At 42.6% G+C, this 21,783-nt stretch overlaps 1 protein-coding gene across 2 annotated transcripts in view; it reads right to left on the bottom strand.

Annotated features, from left to right (window-relative positions):
- The window catches only part of MLXIP (MLX interacting protein), a 53,433-nt gene that overhangs the window by 21,744 nt on the left and 9,906 nt on the right, over positions 1 to 21,783 (bottom strand). For both annotated transcript variants that reach the window (XM_068163447.1, XM_068163446.1), the window contains exons 2-5: positions 2,644 to 2,750; positions 2,156 to 2,241; positions 791 to 880; positions 479 to 520 (exon numbers count right to left, since the gene is read on the bottom strand). In XM_068163447.1, coding sequence (XP_068019548.1) covers positions 479 to 520; positions 791 to 880; positions 2,156 to 2,241; positions 2,644 to 2,750 — 325 coding nt within the window. The remainder of the gene's footprint in view (positions 1 to 478; positions 521 to 790; positions 881 to 2,155; positions 2,242 to 2,643; positions 2,751 to 21,783) is intronic.

The raw sequence follows: 21,783 nt of genomic DNA on the forward strand, positions 1-21,783 counted from the left end.
CAGTAGACAGCAGCACCATTGCTCCTTTAAATATTCTGCACCTTTTGGGGTTTTTTTTTTAGGATCCTGGCACTTTATTTGCCAATGTTGTGGGCAGCAGGAAGATCTGCAACATGTAGCATACCCATCTTCCCAGATTTAGTTACACCAGCAAGGCAACAATGCCAGTTACAAGTCAGTGATAAGGTAAATAATGCTCCAGCCCTCAAAGAGATTGATCTTTCTGGACACCTTTACCGATCCTTATTTCTTCTGTCACAGCACTTTGCATTCAACCTCTCCCCTATCCAATTTAAGATACAAATCTTACATTGCTTTCTGAGGTGCAGAAACATTAAGTGTCTAACCTTAATTAAGCCTTAAGTAAGATGCCTGTCTTAAGATTTTAATCAACACAAGCTGCTGCATGTTACAGCTTTGTTACTGACTGCAGTTTCTACAAGCATAAACACTCCCACTTATCAGTGGTGATACCTACCCTGACCAAACTTGAAAGATCTTCATCTTTATGTTTCTGTAGCTGCAAAAGGAAAACAAAACAGATGTTAAAGTCAGAATAGGTCCTATGTGTACCAGTAGAGCACCTGATTTTGCAACACTTTTAAGATCTGGTCGTACACAATTGGTTCCCACCCAACAATTTTTAGAGGGACTAATCAGATGAGTATGTCTGTATCAGCTTATCACTTGTTTTGTTCTGTATGCTAGCAAAAGTGACATCAAAACTCAAAAAGCAACCACATACTGATGAAGTTCAAGTAAGATACTTCCACTATGTAAACCAACACACCCTTTTCTTGAAGTATGTTCTCCACTTGTGGTATTCCCTGATGACTATTTCAATCCTTCGCTTCCAGTATTTCCCCTCTGTTGCAATGGCCTGAGAACACAAACACATACCATGAATTGCAGCGGAGCACACGATGGCTGAATGTTCAGTATGTTTCCAAGCAAATATTCAGGCATTAAAAAAAATATATGCAAAGCAAGCACGCTAATTCTGTTTGAGCTCATGTATCAGCAGCCCACACTATCCTGGAGCTATCACAGAGTAAATCTGACAACACTTAACTTCACCTTTCCCACAATAAACAACCAAGTGACATGTGCCTGCAGTGTCAGCATTTCCCACATCAGCTCAACCAGAACCAATAATTAAGAAATGGCAAAATAACCCCAAAACACAACTTTAAAATAAATTCACTAAAATGTAATGCACAAAGCATTACTTGCTCTGCTGAAAACAGGCAAAGAGAATTTCACAAGGTTACATGAACATGGACACACATACACCAAAGCTGTTAGGAAGGACAAAAAGCAATAGAAATCTGATGTTCAGGGAGAAATGTGACCTTGGAGGCCACATACCACCACCACCAGACAGATCAGAACTGTGTGAGTCTTTAATGTATCACAGACAGCAGCATCTAAACTGGGGACAGCAGACTAATAAGAGCCTTAACACAACTTTCTTGTGTTCCAGGCTCATCTGACAACACAAGCATCAACACTACTCTTTCAAAAACTTGACACAGTTCCATAAAAACATCTGGAACTTCTCTGAGCTATAAATTATTCTAGAGTTAACACAGTAGAGAGTGTGTCACATAGTGCCACATCAAAGCTCTCACTAGTTTTCTGCAAGGAGCCAGAGGGCTGACACTAGTTTTCATTAATGTTTAGAAGAGCACAAAAATGAAGTACACAAGGACAAATTCACTCTTTTTGTGAAGTTATCTTGACAGAGGAAAAAGTGATTGCTTGTTGTCTTGAAACCACAACTCATCAATTAAATAAAATGCAGAAAAATCTCACAGGGTCACTTCGATTCAGTCCTGAAAGCAGCTGTCACTCTCATTTCTCACTGACTTCAATCTCCAGCCAGAAAGAGTAAAAACATCTTAATTATTCAAACTGTATTTCTGTGATTCATTTCACTGAACTAGAACACAGACACAAGTTACAGAGATAATAAGTGTCCTTCCTGTTGTACCCTGATCATCTCAATGTAAAAAAAACTTACATGCTTTCAAATTGCTTTGTATTAAAGGTTCCTTCTAAATGTAGGGAACAGAGCAAAGAACTGTTACAGTGCTCTCAGGTCCAAAAGACTAGAAAATCTTGTTATAAACTCTGGTCCTCAGGTTCTACACACCTCTGGCCGACGATGTTCGTCAACATCAACAGAGCCATCCAGTGGGGTCACAAAGTGGCACACAGGATTCTTGCGTTTCTCCAGGTCTGAAACAAGAATGAAAATGTAAGTGCTCAGGATGTGCAGACTCTGCAGACAGCTCTGTCACTTTGACAGACAGATGTCACAGAAAAAGACCCCCAAACAAACAAACTACAAAAAAACCCCCAACAACAACAACTACCACCAAAAAAAGAACCCTAGCCAGGGCCTCTTCCAGATCACCAACTGGAAACAGAGATCTCAGGCTACATTGGACTGCTCAGCTTCTGTGTGGACATCTCCAAGAAAGCACTGATATGATGGCACTGCCAGGGCAGTCCCTGAGACATCTGAGCCTTCAGGAGGTTTTTGAGCTTTTAATTAGAAGCAACGTTAATTCTTTAACTTCTCACATGTCTCTCAGAAAACATTTTATAGCAAGCAACAGAACGGAGGCTGATACTTACACTGCATGTACCATGCCCTCCAGATGGCGTTGTTGAGACGGATTTTATCTCTCCACTGAAGCTTCAAGCCTTTGAAGTTTTTCCATTTTGGTGAAACCAGCTTTCCACTGAAACAAAACAAACAACAAATGATTCTGCTTTCACTTTATCTCTTCTTACTCCTTTCACGAAAAAGCATCCCCCTAAAACTGAGAAAGTATCAAGAAAGAAAAGGACAATAAACCAGGCTCAGTCAGTGACAACTCTTGCCATACGTTGTCCACAGCTCACTCATCTAGGTGTATAAAGATGAATCCAGCGTTCAAGACCCTTTCATGTTCTCATTTGCTGGCTAAAACTGTCACAGTCAGCCTCATAAGTATCCTCAGAAGGACTGAAACACATTTCACCCAGTCTTTTCTCCTCACCAGTACCCCCATAAGCTTCCATCAACTGAGAACAAGATGGCTCACAGTTACGCCCAAAATCCTGGCATAGAGGTTTGTGCACCTTTGGCCACATACAGTTACGGCTTGGATTTTGCAGGGGAGCTGGATGAAGTCAACACATGTTCACTTCTACTGTTCCACTTGATTTTCTAGGCTGCTAACACTGGAATGGAAGAATGAAAATCTACCAGTTCTGGTCAAGAAAAGCTGTCATCCACCGATTCTACAGTGCTGGTAAACACAGCTGGGAACAAAGGTGTCACCAGCAAGCTAGAAATAGTCATTTTTCTCCAAGGAAAGGGAAAGCTGGAAAAAGAAAAGGCTTATGTATGAACAATCCTAGGAGGTAGGAAGGAGACGGAAGGAAAATGGAAGCAGCAACAGGGACTCCAGCAAGCACTGTCCAAACACAAAATACCCAGCCCTTAAAACACACCTTTATGAATCATTAATCCATGTTACTGACAGAGCAGAGGAAGTAGGAAATATTCATATTGTAGCAAATTTCAAGCCACAGATTAAAATAGAGGTATTGTGCTCCCAGTTTTTGAGCCATACATGTTCCTAGTTTAGGGCTCTTTATGCTATTTGTGCATGCTAGCCCAATGGAAGCAGCAACACAAACCACAATCAATATAACACCTCTAAAGGCAACAGGTTAATCTTGAAACACTACGAACATTAGGTCAAGGTCTTTTGTAGTTAAGAGTACACAACTGAGTGATAAGAGCAATGTCACTTCAAAATGCTTTGCCCTCTCAGGAAAGATCATCAAGTGCCTGCTCGGTCAGAAGTGACTTCTGCCGTGAACTGGCACTAGAGAGATGTGCTAGAACTGTCCTGTGATAGGGCACTATCTGCTAGCACATATTCAGAACAAATGAGCTCAAATAACTGAATTATTTATCCTTTAAAGCCCTGGGGTTATACTTAAGCTCTAAAATCCCTGTAAGAATAGGAAGGCACATCCTACAGAAGTATCAGGCACTTCCCTTTGGCTTGCCAAAGGCTATTCAGAGGCAGGCCTTAAACTGAAGAACTGTTTGGTCTGGGAAACCTCTTAATAGCAACTCTTTTAAAAGAAAATTTGTCATGAAACTTGTAAAACTATAAGCAAGTAAAATGTGCTCACAGTCTACACAAAAGAAGCCAGAGCTGCCAATAGTAGGGTATTAAACTACCACTTTCTTCAAGTACTTGGCTCATTACTTCTCTACTCCTTTGCTAGCACAACTGCAGGTGCCAGTCAGGTATTCCCACAACTGTGGCAGAACAGCAAATGCTAGACCTCATCCAAGTGACAGGTAAAGAAAAGCCAGCCTTGCTCTTTCAATTTTACTACTGCCTACAGTGCCAGTTATAGCAAGTTAAATCACCATCAGATGAGCTGTTGTCAGACAGTAAAAAGGTAATTTTTTCCCCTCCTCATCCTCTTAAAAAATAAACCGTTATGCTTTTGTATGCACTGGGAAGCAGGTGTAGAGACTAGCTATTAACTGCACTAGCAGGACAATTCACAGAGGCAGGATAGCAGATAAGTGAGAAGCTTGTGAGCCCTGTGTTCACCCCAGTCCATGCCCAGGTGTCCCCTCAGGGGGTGTGCCAAGCCCTGCAGGCTATGCTGTGAGGCTCTGCTGCAGCCTTTGAGACTCTGGTGCTTGAGAAGAAATAAAGAACAAAAAAAATGTATACACAAAATAGAACATTGGCTCCCTCTAAGGCAAGAGGACTTGCTGGAGCAAGCAACTTCACTGATTGGAGCTAATAGCAAACTATGTAAACTATCAGCAAGGAATAGGAAAATCAGTTATTAATGTACGTGTGCTATCTTCTGTGCGTGGCTCTATGACTCTCACTACAACAATAGATGCTCACTGGAGCCTGGGAAAGCACTTCTGGGGGGCTTTGGTTGTTTTCTGGGCTTTGTTTCAGGTTTTTTTTGTTCTTTGCTTTTGGTTGGATTTTTTTGTACTAGTGCATCCCTATGACAACCTTTGATACACATCTTCCCAAACCCCCCTTCTAAGTTTCAAGACTCTCAGTTTACAGAAAGATCTTCAAATACAGTATTTCATCTCACTGTTATACAGCTGATGTGTGTCAGGGCAGGTAGTGGATCTCCATCTGTTTAATATTTTCCCCTTCTCTGCATACTATCCCATCACCTTCAGAGCGCTCACTGCACAGCCAGCACTGCCTCAAAACCTTGGGTTCAGAAGGAATGAAGAAACAGAGTCAAGCACACCTTTTCCTGTTTCTCACGTGCACACTAACAGTTTGGAGACAGGAGATTAACATGCTGAATGCATCACCAGCACTGACAAAACGCCCACATGCCTTTGCCTAAGAAATCTGTCAACTTAATGTTCATCTCTCCATAGCTGTGGGACCGGACAGTTTGCCAAAGCAACAAAACTCTAATAATCTTCACTCAGAAAAAAAACAAGAACAAATGCTTCTCCTGAAAAAAACCCAAAACACAACCACAAAACCTAAAAAGAGCTGCAATTAATTCTTGTACACTCATTGCATCTTCAAAGGGCCAATTAAAACTGGAATTAAAACATAAATAGTTTAAAACATTTTCTGCTACACTCTTACAAAATGCTAAACAAAAAGTAGTGCATCAAAAGAAGGAAGTGATTAAGAACCTATTCTTAAAATATAATTATTTTTTTTAGTTCCCATGGGAGCAAAGCACAAGTCCAGCTTGAGGTCATAAGTGAGACAACTGCAGCTGCAGTGAGGAGCAACCAGCATGAAGCTGACGACAATTATTTAGACACTATTCCGTAGTCAGTGGAAAGTCAATTACTTTGAATAACTGTGACAGAGAGCAGCTGCTAAATGAAACCCTTCTTCAGATTCTAAAGCAGCAAAACAATCACACACAAAAAAAAATAATCAAATTGAGCAGCCCAGTGTCTGCTGCTTGCTGTCTCCTCAGAGCATGTCGACTCCTACAAAGAAATGCAGAGCGACCTGCCACCAGCCAAAGGGTCACAAGGTACCTGTGGGCATAAACCACCAGTTCACACATGGTCCTTGCTCCTTCTGCAATGGTTGCTGCAACTCTGAGAGCTGCTCCAAAAAGTCTGAGTGTCCCAAGAGAAGCTCTGACTAAATACTGCATGGTACAGGCTGAGACAACTGCAGCTGGACCAGCCCATGGCATGATCCAGAGGATGCTGGGGCTGCAAGGAGAGCAACAGAGGGAACTAGGCCCCGGGCTGCATTCTGCAGGGGTTGCTGCTGCCAGAAGTACTCCCTGTGCTATCTCAGACATGCTGGCACATGGAAGCAATGCTGGAGGAATATGTGACTTTCATATCTTCATTACTATCAAACACAGATCAAATCAGTTTGGCTAAAAAACATCTGGTGGATAACGTGTGATATGCTCCAGCAGCACAGTTCAGCCTCCCATGCAGAAATCTCCACCTCTTGAGCCCAAATGTCCTCAAGTGATTTGAGGACAGCCAACCAACTAAAAAAGCATCAGCTGAGGAGCCAACAGAGCTGGAAATCCCCTGGGACACAGGACACCGACGTGCTTTGGAAGAGTGCAGTGTTTTCCAAAGCAAAGCTGCAGACAATTGAGGCTGCTGCTTCCATATGCAGCAGCTTTGACCTATGAGCCCTGGATATGCCAGGAGATGCTGGAGGCCACTCCCAAGTTTTTCACATACTTTTTCCCAGCTCAGGATCTACCTCAGGCTGCTGAGATCCCAGCAGGCAGACAGATAACACAGCACTAATCTGTCAGAGCAACACAACTCTCTCCATTTGTGAAATTCCAGTGAAAGCAGCTGTGTTCTAAGAACAATTACAAGTCCTCAAACATCACACGATTAGCAGCACAGCACAGGAAACAGACATCCACTGCGAGAGCATGACCTGGTTCTTTTAAACATGTTTCAGTTTTACACTTTTCCCCTCTATGAACTGAAATACAATTAGGGAGAGAGTATGCATTCTAACACAGTACTAAACAGATTCTACCCTGGCAATGTCCATTTTTATGCAAAGTTCAGCCCCTGAGAATCTCATTGTTTTGTTCTATGTTAATAACACCCAAAAAGAAAACATTTCAGGCACACACAAACAGTACCCATGAAGGCTTCTTCTGTTCTTGCCTCTGCAGATTTGATTTTTTATAAGGTTATGTTAAAGGGCTGCTTTCCAACGGTCATTAGCAGTGAACAGCATGTGAAGTGTACAGTTAAGAAATATTTACCTAGAAGAGCAGTTAATGAATGATCTAACAGGATATTTTAATGAGGCTTTTGACTCAGTAGGGTTAAGGGAAATGGTTGTCTTTGCTCTTTAACAGGTACTGGGCACATGAGAAAGCATTCACAGCTGTTAGGATGACTTCAAACCTAAACCAGTAGCTTTCTATACCACTAAAAAAACATAGTATTCAATCAATAAATTCAGTGGGAAAAACTCCTGCTGGCATCAGTGGAGCATGATCAAGCTCCAATAAAAGATGACTCACAACAGAAGAATCCTCTGCTCTCCTCCCTTCAATCAGAAGATTTTAAGAGGGACTTCGGTCAGCACGTGACACACAACCACCCTCTGGATTTGGACACAAAGGGAGATCTATCTGTGTGCAAACCCAGAAGTAGCTGGGGGGTTTTTTGTGTTAAGAAACACAAGCATTTTAAGAAACACATTTTTCTACAAAGAGCACTGAAAGGGCAGAGAAGAAATAATTTAAATATCAAGATAAATTCCCCCCCAAAACAAGACAATCTCTGAAGGCTGATCTGGTCAACTTACACAACCTCCTAATAGGTGGTTTGAGTACATGTTGATTAAAGGGAAACTATACAGCATAGCACAGCAGAACTTACATTTTATACAGCTGAAATCCTTTGTTAAGCTATTTGCGATTCAGCTTGCAGTTGCCCATTTTTTATCTGCCTTGGAAATGGTCAAAACCATACCTCACTGCTACGTTTCAAATCCTCTCCTAATGGAAGACAACAGGGAAGACTCTGCTGCAGATAAATCTGAAAAATTAATTTCATTCTCCAGGCCATGACACATGAATGTTCCAGGGCAAGGAATTTCACCTGGCAAACTACTTTGTGATTCTAGTGACCTAAATGCCACACAAAATGAGAGGTCTTTAAAATACTCTGTGAGGGAAGAGCTGCATGATCACTGCCTTAAACACACGGGAACTGTGAGACTGAACTATATGCCCTAACCACAAAGGGTTTGACTGACAGCACTAGAAGTGGGACACAGATATTTTTGACACCGCCGTACTCTGCATGCAAACCCCTCATTTCCACCCTCTCATCTTTCACTTGTTTTGATATGTAGGGACAAGGAAAATCTCTGGCTGAATTGTCTCTCTAGGTCAGGAGAAGCTATTTTTTTTCTTTTGCACTTGGATAGCACCTGGCCTAGATCTATCGTACGTGGAATTTAAACATAAACCTCTGAGCGCTGGAGCTCAGCTGCCATAGGGCTGACCCTGCTGTCCAAATATATATTGCCAGCAGAGGTACCTTGAAAAGCAGCTACTGCAGACCTGCAAGGAATCACTTCTCACACAGACCACAGGGGTCTTGTGTGCTACAGCTGTAAGCAAATAATGTTGTTTTCAAATCCAAATGTTGCTAACTCAGTTTACAGAAACAAGCTACAGAAATGTACTGCATTTTCCTGTTTATTTAACAGATTCCTGCTGCTCTTGTCCTAAAATAGGTCTTTTTTTGCCTTGTTAACTCCTTCCTCAAACCCCACTTCCTCTGTGCTTTTTTTCGCCCTCCAATTCCTTAAGGGGGGAAAAGTCCTGTGATGTACAGGGGTGTGCAATGTTTGGAGGCAGACTAAATTTCTTCCTTTTATTGCAGGGGATGGTGAGCAGCAGTAATGTAAGCAATTGAAGGAAAAAAACCCTGTTGATATTGCAGTAGCTAAATAGATTAACTTTTCGGCAGCACAGAAAAGGAACTTCTTGGCTTCTCCTCAATGTTTTTTTTTTTAAAGGCGTGGTTTTAGTTTGTTTTTCAATCTCCAATCTGTTTTGCTGGGGAGTTGGGCCTGTCAGCTCAGCTCTCCAAGAGCCAAAACTAACAGTATTTCCCCAAACAAAGGTTCATTCAGAGAATCAGATTATATGCATTGTGTGTTGGAGCAAAGAAGCAGGCAAGCGAAACAAAAACATTTCTACAGGGAGCAAATGTGTGTAGGACTTGCGAGGCAGCCAGTTTAGCATCTTACTATTCACACCTACATAGTTAATCCCAGCTGCAGCCCTGGAAAACTCATCTCAGACACAGCTCATTTTAAAAGCAAGCATTGTGCAGCTGGTTTTCTTGGTGACCTTGTTCATTCTCCTTACCTGAAATCCTCCTGCAGTAGCAGACTCAGGCTTGTGGAGGATGTTATATTGCCCGCGCACCACAAACAGCAGGGAGCTCTGGGCTGAAGTTACACAGAACAGTAGGTGCTGAAAGGGACTTTCAGAGATCAAGTCTAAGCCCCCTGCCAAAGCACGATCACCTAAAGCAGGTCACACAGGGTCATGTCCAGATGGGTCTTGAAAGTCTCTAGAGAAGGAGACTCCACAGTCTCACGGGGCAGCCTGCTCCAGGGCTCCAGAACCCTTACAGTAAAGATTTTCCTCATGTTGAGATGGAACTCTGCAGGTTCCAGTTTGCATCCACTGCCCCTAATCCTATCACAGGACACAAGTGAAACGAGATTAGCACTTTCCTCTTGACATCCACCCTTTAGATATTCAGCATTAGTAATATCTCCTCTCAGTCTTCCTCTTTTCCAGACTAAACAGCCCTAGGTCTCTCAGCGTTTCCTCATCAGACAGGTATTCCAGTCCCTTAATCATCCTCATAGCCTCCATTGGACACTTTCTAGTATACCCCTGCCCCTCTTGAACTGGGGAGCCCAGAACTGGACATGATAATCCAGATGTGGTCTCACCAGGGCTGAGTACAGTGGAAGAAGATTCTCCTTTGAACCCAGTGGCCACACTCTTCTTAATGCACCCATCAAACATTTTAAAACAAACCTTCCCCACCATCCAATTATTCTCCTTTAAAAAATAACACTTCCATCTTGAAGACTAGAGCAAACAACATTTTTTCCTCTATCATGAGCATTACACACTAACAAGTGTTAGAAAAATAGAAAAACACAAGTCAAAGTTATCTGCTGGCAAACTGGATTCGTAGCACCTGCCAAGGAACGTGTTATCTAGGCTGATTTCACCCAGGAAGGCTGAGGCACACACCTCCTGAAAAGGAACACAATAGTAAACAATCAGCCAGACACCAGAAGCTAACATGCTTGCCCCAGCAAACACCCTACAAACCTTCATTTATTTACTTTACACACTGAACATTATTTTGAGCAAAGTTTTGAAGATTAACTTGCTTTACACGCACGACAGTTCGCAGTGCCGGGACTCCTGATCTGATAAACTCCACGGTTATGTTTGCAAACTCAGAAATGGACCCAGTAAGTGCTGGGGCTCTCTGAGCAGCACCCTGGCTTACAGCAGCAGATCCCTGCTTTGCCGAGGTAACATACTGCAGCCTCCTCTGAGAAAAGCAAGAGCTGAAAACCTCATGTTTAGTGTTATCACATTTACACTGACAGCTTTTCATGCCATTATTACTTAAATTAAGGGAAGCAGTTTCATACAGTAGTTTCAGCCAACATGGTCATGAGCTGCTCTACAAAGACTTGCAGACCACTGAAAAGGACCACTGAAGAAATTTTTTCAACAGAAACATGTTTCATGCAAATTATGAAAGGATGAAGAGCATCCTGAAACAGCTGAGGGCAAAGGGAACATGAACAATACAAATATCAAGGAGATGTAGAGCCTATAGTTTCCTTCAGCATCTGAAGCCTCCAAATATTGAGATAGTTTCTAATTTCCAGTCAGAAACCAAAGGATGTTCCTAGAAATATTCATGCTTTTAAGTAGTTCATCCAACATTGGCTCACTTTATTACAGAGCTGAAGCAGCAAAAAACAGAAAGAGCTTCATGAGACACTAATATTTCAGTCAAAAGGCCTTCCCATCACCATCTATCTCTACTAACTCCAGAGCAAAACCTCTCTTTGATCCCTGATGCACTTAAGTTTGCCCATTTCCAAGTCATGTACTTTGTAACTTTATGTGCATTGTAACTTTATACAATGTCACCTACTGTAGGTGTCAAAACCTAAGACCTTCTTCAAAGAACTACCAGAGATAATAATGAAAAAGACACTGACAGAGAACTAAGACAATGCTTAAGGTTAAGATGCAAGGTCTGTTCCTTTCATTCATATGAAGTATCAGGGTGAAAAGCAACCACCCATGGCCACAAAGCATGTCAGTGGCAAAGTGAGGACAGAATACCAGCTGACCATCTTCCAGACACACTCCCCATGCTACAAATGCTACTAAGTAAATTTTAGCAAGGATTGGATTTACATATTTTAACACATTCCTCAGCTTTTGGCAAGTTTCCCAGAATGACAGACTAATTTATGAAATATTTTAATATGCTCAGCATGAAAATGCTAAAGGTAACAGCATACAAACTAATGCTGACCTGCACCACCATTTCATTTGGCGCCTCTGTTTCTTCACTTGTCCTTGGTCAATGAAAAAGGCAGAAGAAAGCAAATTATTCACTCACTTGGATGGAGAATTCAAACAACAGAGAATCCATTTTTTTTCACTGTGGCATTTTTGTTTTCTGTTTACAAATAAAAATTTAAGTATTCATATTTTCTAAATTATTTCTTGGGTCTGCTAGGGGCACATCTGCTGATGGGTTATCAGTGTGGGTAAAAACATCTACCAACCAGCACCAGAACAAGGGGACACAGTCTCAAGCTGCACCAGGGGAAGTTTAGGCTCGAGGTGAGGAGAAAGTTCTTCCCAGAGAGAGTTGTTAGCCATTGGAATGGGCTGCCCAGGGAGGTGGTGGAATCACCATCCCTGGAGGTGTTCAAGAGGGGATCAGATGTGGCACTTGGTGCCATGGTTTAGTCACGAGGTCTGTGGTGACAGGTTGGACTTGATGATCTTTGAGGTCTCTTCCAACCTTGGTGATTCTGTGTGTGATCAGGTCTCCTCAAACCTTCCTTTGGAAGGAGGAATCATTGTAAACACCATCAGTAGTTACAAATCTCACCAGTAGGAGAGTTACATTTTTGCAGTAATACAGGCCTACAAGGAAACAAACCCAAACAAACCAACCCCATACAACAAGCAAAACAAGCAAAAAAAAAAACCCCAAACAAAACCCCCCAAACACCTCCACAAGAAATTGTTCTGATTTTTTCTTTAAATAAACACTGCAACCCAACGTTTCTATTCTGGTATACAAAGACATACAGTCTGTCATTTATTTTCCTGGCAGATGAGCTGCAGATGTGGAAAGCATATAAAGTGGAGATTATCACCATTTCTAAGCATTCAGTTAAAGAAAAATGTTCCTTGGAGGTAAGAATCAGTGATTTAAGCATGGGCTTGAATCTACTCTGTGTAATTGCAGCCCATACTCTATACAGGGGAGTTCAAATCTCAGCTGGAAGTAAACACCAAAGCATGTTAAAAGTTGAATTAAATTCTACATAAAAGGAAAATTATGGCAGTGATTGTGTACACTTCCAAAAGCAGGAAGCATCTGAATTTGTATGTAGGTGTCTTTGTACAACTCTTATTAAGGGAAAGCCTCTATTCTAGGATCACAAGCAATCTGTCCATATCCTAAAGCTCCAAATACAGAAGAACTGATAGACTTAGCACTTTCATTGGTGGCCTCTCAAGCTGTTTGTTTTTCAGTGCTCACACCTGGATTCATATATTACTACTTAATCTTAAACTCCTCACAAACATTTTTACAGTGCTTTCACCCTCATTTTGCAGGTGGGAAGCTGAGGCATAGACCCTATTAACTTTCCATTATCTGCTTCTCTGACCTGGCCAACATGAGATGATGTGCCTGCATTTGCTTGCAAAACTGCATTCCTGTTCCCTTTCTTGATCTCTCACCATGCCAGACAGGCCTCCAGCCCATACTATGACCATCTTTTACAGACAGTGCTTTGACTAGCTGCTACCTCCAGTTTCCTAGAAAACTCTAATCTCATTAAGGTTAAAAACAGTTTTGCAGGACAGAGCACTCCACTTAAACAAGGGTCACCTCCTCACCAAATTTCAAGGCCCTGCTCTGATCCTTAGGGTAATATTATCTTTGAAAAGCAAGTGGAACTTCTCTGGCTTCCTTTGTAATATAGGCAGTACATTTTGTTTCAGCTAAACCACTTTGAACAACTTCTCATCCAAATAACATATGCTTAGATAGGGGAAGGTTCAGATCAGCAGTTAAAACAACCAAGAGTACACTTATGCATTGGGGATTAGTGAGCAATTTAAAAAATGAGAGATGCTGCCAGTGTTTTGCCTACAGTGCTGGGTAGGAGAGTGGGAAGTCAGTTCTTCTAATATTTGCTGCAGTGCAGCTCAATGCCTCATGCTGCACAGGACATGCCCTTGTAACCAAAAGTGACAGATGGACTCAGTCCCCCTTGACCAAACTTGTACTTCAGTACGTGCTCTGCAGGAGGTAGAGGCCTAACCCATAGCTGGACCAACAACTCCCCTGAATAACCCATAAAAGAGCAGAGTACAACAAGCACCAACGGGTATGACCTTGCAACTCTGATCACGCAACTAACACATGAATAGCAGATGTTTTTTGCAGGATTTATTTATGGAGGAACAAAGCAAGCTGTGGGTACAAGGATGTCTCATGCATCCGTCTCCCATTGTAGGCAATCTGAACAGGAGCCAACCATTTCACCCCGTAAATGTGAGTCTAAGTAAGTCTTCTCTGAGCTGTGCCTGCTTGGCAGCATGGCAGTGACCTCCCCTTGAGGTGGTCTGCCTCTCCAGGCTGCTCCTCACAACAAAATCGTGTATGAGCAACAGATCACTGGGTGAGCCCAGTCTGAGCTCTCCCTGGACAGCAACTGGACTGCACAGGTAAAAGCTCTTCCCTTGAGCAGGGACACCTCTCACTGATAAGAAATATTAGTCATTTAGCTTAAATAAGTAACTTTTAAGCAGAATTAATCACTTAAGAGTTAAAATGTGGTGTGACTTGGTATGCTCTTTGTTTAGATTTACACAGCATGTGTGGCTGGATTTGCTGAAGCCTTAGGCTGAAAGCTGTAAACTCTCACCTAGAACACGTACCTTCAGAAGTAAAAGAGGGTCTCCAGAGCCAGCACAAACCAGAAGATAAGGAGGCCACAACCATCAACAGCAGCTGCAACTTGACAAAATAATAGCATGTATGGAAGCAGTGGAAGAATCCAAGTCAGGAGATCCCAGACCAGAATCACCACTGGACCAAAGGGCACATGGAAGGTGTGTGAGGGGCAGGTGAATGGTCTGTCAGGGCAGAATTGCCCAGGAATCTCTTTGTTCAGTGTCCTTCTCCAGAAGCACCCAGCTCAAGCTGCAGCTGCACCACCCTCTACTAAATTAATTATGAAATTCTATACCTGAGACTCTGCTTCAGGAAACCTGGGGCTCAAACTTCAGAGTTAACTAATCCCAGATGTTTGGTCAGAGGGTGCTTCTGAGACTAAGAGATCCTTCCTTGCCCAAGGTGGAGAGTCCCCTTATTCACAACACATCCTCAGTAATTACGTGACAGCATGCTGAGTGAATATCTGATGAAATCCATATGGCTAATTCCATTAGCCATAAACTGATGACCAAGTCTGAGATTAGGTCTGCATCCAGCTGCACCTAGACCCTTCCTGAGAGACTAAGATTGAAACTAGCTGCTCCTAAACCCCATTAAGAGTTTGGAAAGCAAAAAGGTCTATCATGAACATTGTTATTCAACAGAAGGGTCTCCCTTCCCTTTTTGAATCTCTTGTCTCTGTATAAATCATTCTAAATCAATCCTAACTTGATTTTCCTTTGTGTTTCTTCCATGTAGCAAGTAATAAAAGCAAAGTTTGCCATCTAACTCTGCTACATCACAGTTTTACAAATTCATACTAAAATCACTTTTGCTAATATCTTTGATGATGACTAAGCAATCTAAACCACACAACCACATCACAAAAGGAAGGGGTTACCTCTGCATTTAAAGCAGTAAGTATGAAACCTGCATGCAGAAGGCCGGACAGCTGTTCTCCACCTGCAAGCTGCAGACCAAGTGTTGAAGTCAAGCTACTAGAGATGCAAAACTTCAAATCTAATCCTCCTCTCCAGTTCCCTTTCTCTCTGGTGCAAGGATTGCAAGATTCAGGTATCTCAGTCCATGTTGTGCAGTGGGCGAGAACAACAAGGAAATGAGTATCAGTCATCATTCACGTAGTTGTGAAAACTATTTTTAATGCAACCAGATTGAGAACTTTCATCTGGGGAACACATGCTCTACTCTGCCTGAAAAGAGAAGAGGGCAAATACCAGGTTTAATGTACCTTCTGACTCTGTGATACTCAACGGTGCACTGTGACCAGCAGCAGTGAGGGCTGTTTCCTTGCTGCATCATCTTTACCAACAGCTTTCTTCTCAGCTCCCTCCCAACTTTATGCTACACAGTCCTACTATGACCTTCTCTTACAAAATCTCTGCTGGAAGGTGGAGAAGATTTCCTACTGTTATCAATGGTTATGATGATGATCATCATCATCACCTTGTACCGACAAACACATCAACAGATTCGTATCACATCGATATGTTTGGGTTTCCTTGAAGCATTTCCTGCACTCTTTCATTCACAGTGGAAAGTGTCACTTTGAGAGCAGCTTCCATGTAAAGGGAAGTGATCCTATGTGCTTGTTTCACAGTCTCTAGAAATTTTCCACTCCTTCCTACAACTTGATTTCTGCCACTGGCTTTTGCTCAGTCTTCTCAAAAATCAAAATAGTCATAAAAAAAGCTGGTTTCTGTCAGAGGACCAGGAACTGACATGGTTGTCCAGTGCACCTTCCTTCTCCTTTAAAAGGATAGCTGTTGGCAAGGACTCTCTTGTACAGGGCTATGAACATCTCAGGTTCCTTTTGAATGCTAAGGTCTTAGCCTACATTAATAAGCTGATCAAGATGTGATGACCTGGGAGCTTGTTTTAAGCACTTCAACTAGGGTTCAAAGACTTCATAGACTGAGCTCCTGAGCAGCCCAAACAAACCATATCAGCATGGCAGATGAGCACACCTCCGAGCAGAGCACATACCCACAGGAACCCAGAGCTGTTTACCATGCTCTGCGGTCAGAGAAACCCGAAACCCACACTTCTGCCACGGGGGATAGTCTAACGTTCGCTGCACAACGTTACAAGCCTATAAATATACTGCAAGACTTCAAGGATCTTATTCTGAAAGTAACTTAAGTGGTTTAAAAAGAAAAGAGCCTCCCCCAGCTCTTCCCTCCTGAAACAAAGCTTTCAATACTAGCTGTCTGGAAGCAGCTCCCTGCAGCATGAAAAACACCAGACTGATTACCAAATGCAGTTATTAAAGACTCAGGACTGCATCAGCACATACAGTTTATTCAAAGTTTACATAAAAGCTGGATCTGAAACTACACAAAAGACAGAAACAGACTAAAGGCATCCCTGTGTTACTAACTAAGGCTACTGAACAATCAAAAAAAATCTGATGGGACAAAACTAGATAATGAAGGGAGAAAACTTTCCACAGTTAACATAAAACAGACTGGGAAGAAGAAAAGAAAAAAAAGAGTTTAAAATAAAATAAAAGCACCTCTATAAGGCCATGCACACCTCACCTGGAAAGTCTCTGCTTAGAGCTTTGTTGGATCTACATGCAAACAAATCCTTTGGCAATGCCTTCACCTAAAAACCAGCCCTTCAACAAGAGGAGAACACCACTTAGACCTGTGAAGGGGCAGTTCCTCCTGCTGCTGCCACAGGAGCTGCCAGATCTCAAAGCACAGCAGTGAAACTTCCAGGGATTCACCAGTTAAAGACCACAGCCTGCTAGGAAGTTTGAATAACCAGAGAACAAGTAGTGGAAAAGAGACCTTCACCTTTGGGTCACCAGTTCAAACAGGAGCTATGGAAACTTGCCTATAGCACTGCAGGCAAGGCTGTGCAAGTGACCCTTCATTAATTAACTGGGACACAGCAAGAAGTGTGCTTATGCTTGTAACATACAAGCCTCATCAAGCTTTTCCCAGATGGCTCTTGTGGTCCCTCTTGGACAGGTCAAGGGAGATGCCCGATTCCAGACACAGATGGAGAGAAGATCAGCCCTGTCCTTATGAAAAGTGGCTCAAATCATGGTGAGGAATAGTTTGTTACTTTATAATGCTGGTGGTATGCCCAGCCCAGGCAATTGACAAATGCTTCAATGCAGTTAATGTCATAAAGCAATATTTAATCTCATGATATGGAGTGAGTACCAGAGAAAGACGTCAGCTTTACTGCAATATAACCTTATGAAATCATTCCTTTGCTCACAGGAACCACCATGCTCAAACAGCCACCAGCAAAACACTTAAGAAATCTCACACCATTCATCCAAGACACAGCTGGTCTGACTTATTCCCCTACTCACCAAGAACATATTTTCAAACAGAGAGAGATGTTTACATCTCAAAGCAAGTGGTGACCTCCCCAGCAAAACATGCGACCACATCAGCACTTCCCGAATCTATCTACAAACAACACAACAATAACAACAAAACCCAAATAACTAAATGACCCTCTCCTTTCAGCCATGTTTTTTCCCACATTCCAAAATCACAATAAACCAGCCTCGACCTTCATTTTGTAGAGTCCCTCAGATTGCTCAGAATAAAGGTAAATAATATTTCTTACACATTTATCACTAGAGAGAGAAGCAATCTCCTTAAACTTCCTAGGATCTGTCCCCCATTTAAAATACTTGGTAGATCCACACAGCCTATAATTACCACATGCAGAGGTCAGACCCTAAGCCTACTAATGTGCTAATAAAAACTGCTAATAAAAATTCTAGGCTCCTTAAGCTCTGCAAAGATTTTTACTGGAGATCTAAGCATTCAACTTGTATGACTGGATACTGAAAACAGATGGGATCCATGCTGGGCTCCTAAACAACAGCCTTCATAGACCAAAACTTTATTAGAAACAGAATTAATTGGGTTTTATTGCAGATTTCTGTGCATCTACTGACAGTCTCTTAAGTCAAACCATGCTCTTCAATGCCATTTCCTCATTTGATAAGATAAATGAGCAAAATCTAATCATATTGTTCCTCTGAAGGGTTTTCACGCAGCAACAGACAGACCAGAACATAGGAATGCCTCTTGCTCCCATGCAGTTTGATTACAGATTACCCCTCTGTCATAGTAGGAATGACTCAGATCAGACAGTCATTGAAGTCACAAACATATTGGCTCTCTGCTTTCACAATCCAGAAGAATATCCAGTACCTTCAGGAAGCCAGCTAGGGAAGGCAGCACTGAAAGCTGCCAGGCAGCTACACAAACTGAGCTTATCTGCAGCTTCCAGAGACCAAATGTATCTGACATACACTATCCTGTGCTGTCCTGAATAAAACATATTCCTGTACCAAGCAAAAGCTATAAAAATCAGAGCACTCCAAAGTGGTTATTTTTATAAGGCTAAAGACATATCTCTTCTTTAGAAGAAAAATGGTTAGCAAACATTCCAAGGGCTGCCTGGCATTTTTTCACAGCTGGTACTAAACCACTATCTAGCTCACACTAGCACCTGACACCAGACTTCACCTGCTTTAGTAAGAGCTGTAGGAACAAGCATGCAGGGTGAGCCAAAGGTCCAGCTTTCCCAGTACTGTCTCCAGAAGTGGAAAGGGTGAGAATGGGATGAGTATGTTTGTATAACAGTCACCCCAGTGCCCAGTCAGCTCCTCTCAACTGTAAAGAAAAGTATTAACTATTATAATAACTTACCCCCCACAACTGCACTGGGAACACTACATTGTTTCTGCTTTTGCTGTGTATATAGACACTTTTCCCACCCACTCCAATATCTGAGAAAGTTGAATATCTGTACAGATTTGGCAGGTGTCTTGAAAAGCAAGGGATAATGACGTTTTTATTAGAGAACAGCCCCTGTGGTGGCTACTGCAGCAACTCAGATGTCAAACTTTTGGATGGGTTGTTCCAGGCTCTCAGCTATTTCACAATCTCTGCTATTTTCAACAGGTTTTATGTGTCAAACATGGTTGCTAATTACCTGAAATAAGTGCAGTTCCTTTCTTGAGGATATTTGTATCTTTAATCAAGTAATTTCTCCCATACCAGTGCTAGGTTCATTTGAAATAAGCCAACAACATGCAAACAACTTCTCTGTCTCTGAAGCAGATCTAAGTATTTCACAACCATATCCAAACCCTTTGACTTAGGTGTTTTTTTCTCCAAGTTCCATATCCTCAAACCCAGAAAAGGCATTTTTGTGTGCTCTCAGGTCATTAGCTTTCCCCCCATTACAAACCCTCCCCTCAGTTTTCCTTTCTCAAAAGCTATGTTATAAAGAGCAAAAGCAAGCGGATCATCCCCTTTCACTGCTTCCTGCTTTCCCGTATCTGGCACGCCAGACATATTTTCTACTCGAGTTCCCTCAACCCCTATCCTGTCAGGGACAGATGTTTAACAAGCAAACAGAAAGCCAGCCTAAACTGAGCTATCTGGGCAGACACAAATACACAGGAGTTTGAATATAAACAGGACAACGTTGATACCTTCTTTGGACGCTGTGCAGAATGAGCTAACATGAGAAACATGACATGTCACATCCAGACCTTTATGTGCTACTGACAGATAAGCAAATTTCAGAGCCTGTTCCTGAATCCACAATGCAGCTTAGCAGAACCAGGACCTCGTTGTGCCGCCTCTCACTCAAATACCAAAAGTTCTGATGCAGGCAGTTGTCACTGTAAATATTATTAGCTGAAGCTGACTTGCCCTGGATAGGCTTACAGGGCTACAGCTTCGATAGAGACATTCAGAAATTCATCAGAAGGAGCAGAGACCAACCATCCTAGAAAAATAATAAATTAGATCTTTCTTTGCTTTGGGAGATGTGGCAGCAGATAATATCCATATCCATTGATTCACAGATCAGGAATGCAACAAGATCCTCCACTGGCCTCTTCCCATCCGGCACTTCTCTAACAGCTGCCAGGCCCTCAGCCCAGTTATTTCCTTTTGAACTTTTGTGTTGGTTTTTGGTAGGGTTTGGTGGTGGTGGTGTGTTTGGTTTTTTTCCATGAACACCTCTTTCTTTTACCTTGTTGATCACTTCTGCCTGTGACTCTCTACAAAGTAAGTTTTCAGTAGCTAGCAGAGGTTTCATCAAGTGTCATACCACAGCACCAAAAGCAAAAGCAAAAAGGAAGAAGAGGAAAATGAAGAGCAGCCACGGACTTGAAAGAAGAATCACAAAGAATGGAGAAGCTCTTCCACAATTCATGCTCCACTGGGTCCCTGTCCCTTTGGGAATGGCATCAATAGAGAAGACACTGAATAGCTTTAACAGTAGCCTACCATCTGGATGCAAATGCAGCAAGAAGAATTTAGCAGAACAGGCTGTGGTGGCTCACACGCACGTTCATACCATTGCACAGTTGCTAGATAGCAGCTAAATGCAGTGGGCTGAAGTTATTTTTAGATCTGTTGTGAAATCCCAACGTCACTTCATTCCAACAGCTCCAAAGAGACACCACCACAACACAGGCCTGGACTCCGTATCCTCACTCCTGGTTTGATGGTTTGAGCCTAGCCTTTGCCCTGCACTAGAACTTCACTACCGAAGTGACGAAGCCCCCAGCACAGACGGGACGATGAAAAGTGTGTTTCAGACAAGGAGGTCATCTGGGCTGTGGAAGAGGTCTGGCTGTTAGATAGAGAAGTCCTTGCATTCCCTGCTGCCTTGCAAGAGGTTTCTGCCTTTCCAGCCGAGGTCACTTCAGTTTAGGTGTCCTTGAACTGCTGCAGGCACAGCACGAGTTACTATGGGACCTTGAGGGAAGGGAGTGTAAGTTAAGTGGCAGAGGGAAAGGGATACCAGGATTTTGAGTAAACATCTCATGCTAGAGAGTTCTGAAAACAATGAACTTGACAGATTCCAGCAGCAAAGGCGTCCTTCGTGCCTCTGCAGTGTTTGCTTGGATCTTGTTATGCAGACATATCGCTTAAAAACAACCCTGCTGATACATGAGGACTAACAGGCTTCACTGTTGGAAGGATTGTCAAGAAGGCCTCATCCTGTTTATGTATGCTTCTGAGGATCTGCTCTAAGCAGCAGTACAAGACACAACACAAACTTCAGGACAGAACAGTTCTGTGCACCCTGTACTCAGAGCCTGTCAGGACACAGTCGCAGGACACAGCCCCAGGATCTACCACAGCTATTCCAGTGGTAGTGAGGCTCTGGCATTCATAGTTACCTCTGAAGCTATCCATTTAAGCAGGACTCTTTCAGAAGACCACCAGAGTGTGTACAGCAAAGAAGGGAAGGCAGAGGACCACCCGTATCCCATACAGAGGGTTCAGATCAGGGCAGACTTGCAAGCTGCCATCATCCCCCCAGGTTTACAAGACCTGCTTCAGCTGTCTCACTTCCAAACCAGCAACTGCAAGAAAGGCAAACCTATTACACAAGAGCAAGCCTCCCTGTATCTTCTCCTTACCCCCTCAATGACC

Source organism: Melanerpes formicivorus, unplaced genomic scaffold (assembly GCF_026170545.1).
Source record: "Melanerpes formicivorus ecotype bairdi unplaced genomic scaffold, bMelFor1.0.p_v2 SCAF_72, whole genome shotgun sequence".
In the NCBI taxonomy this organism is placed as follows: Eukaryota; Metazoa; Chordata; class Aves; order Piciformes; family Picidae; genus Melanerpes; species Melanerpes formicivorus.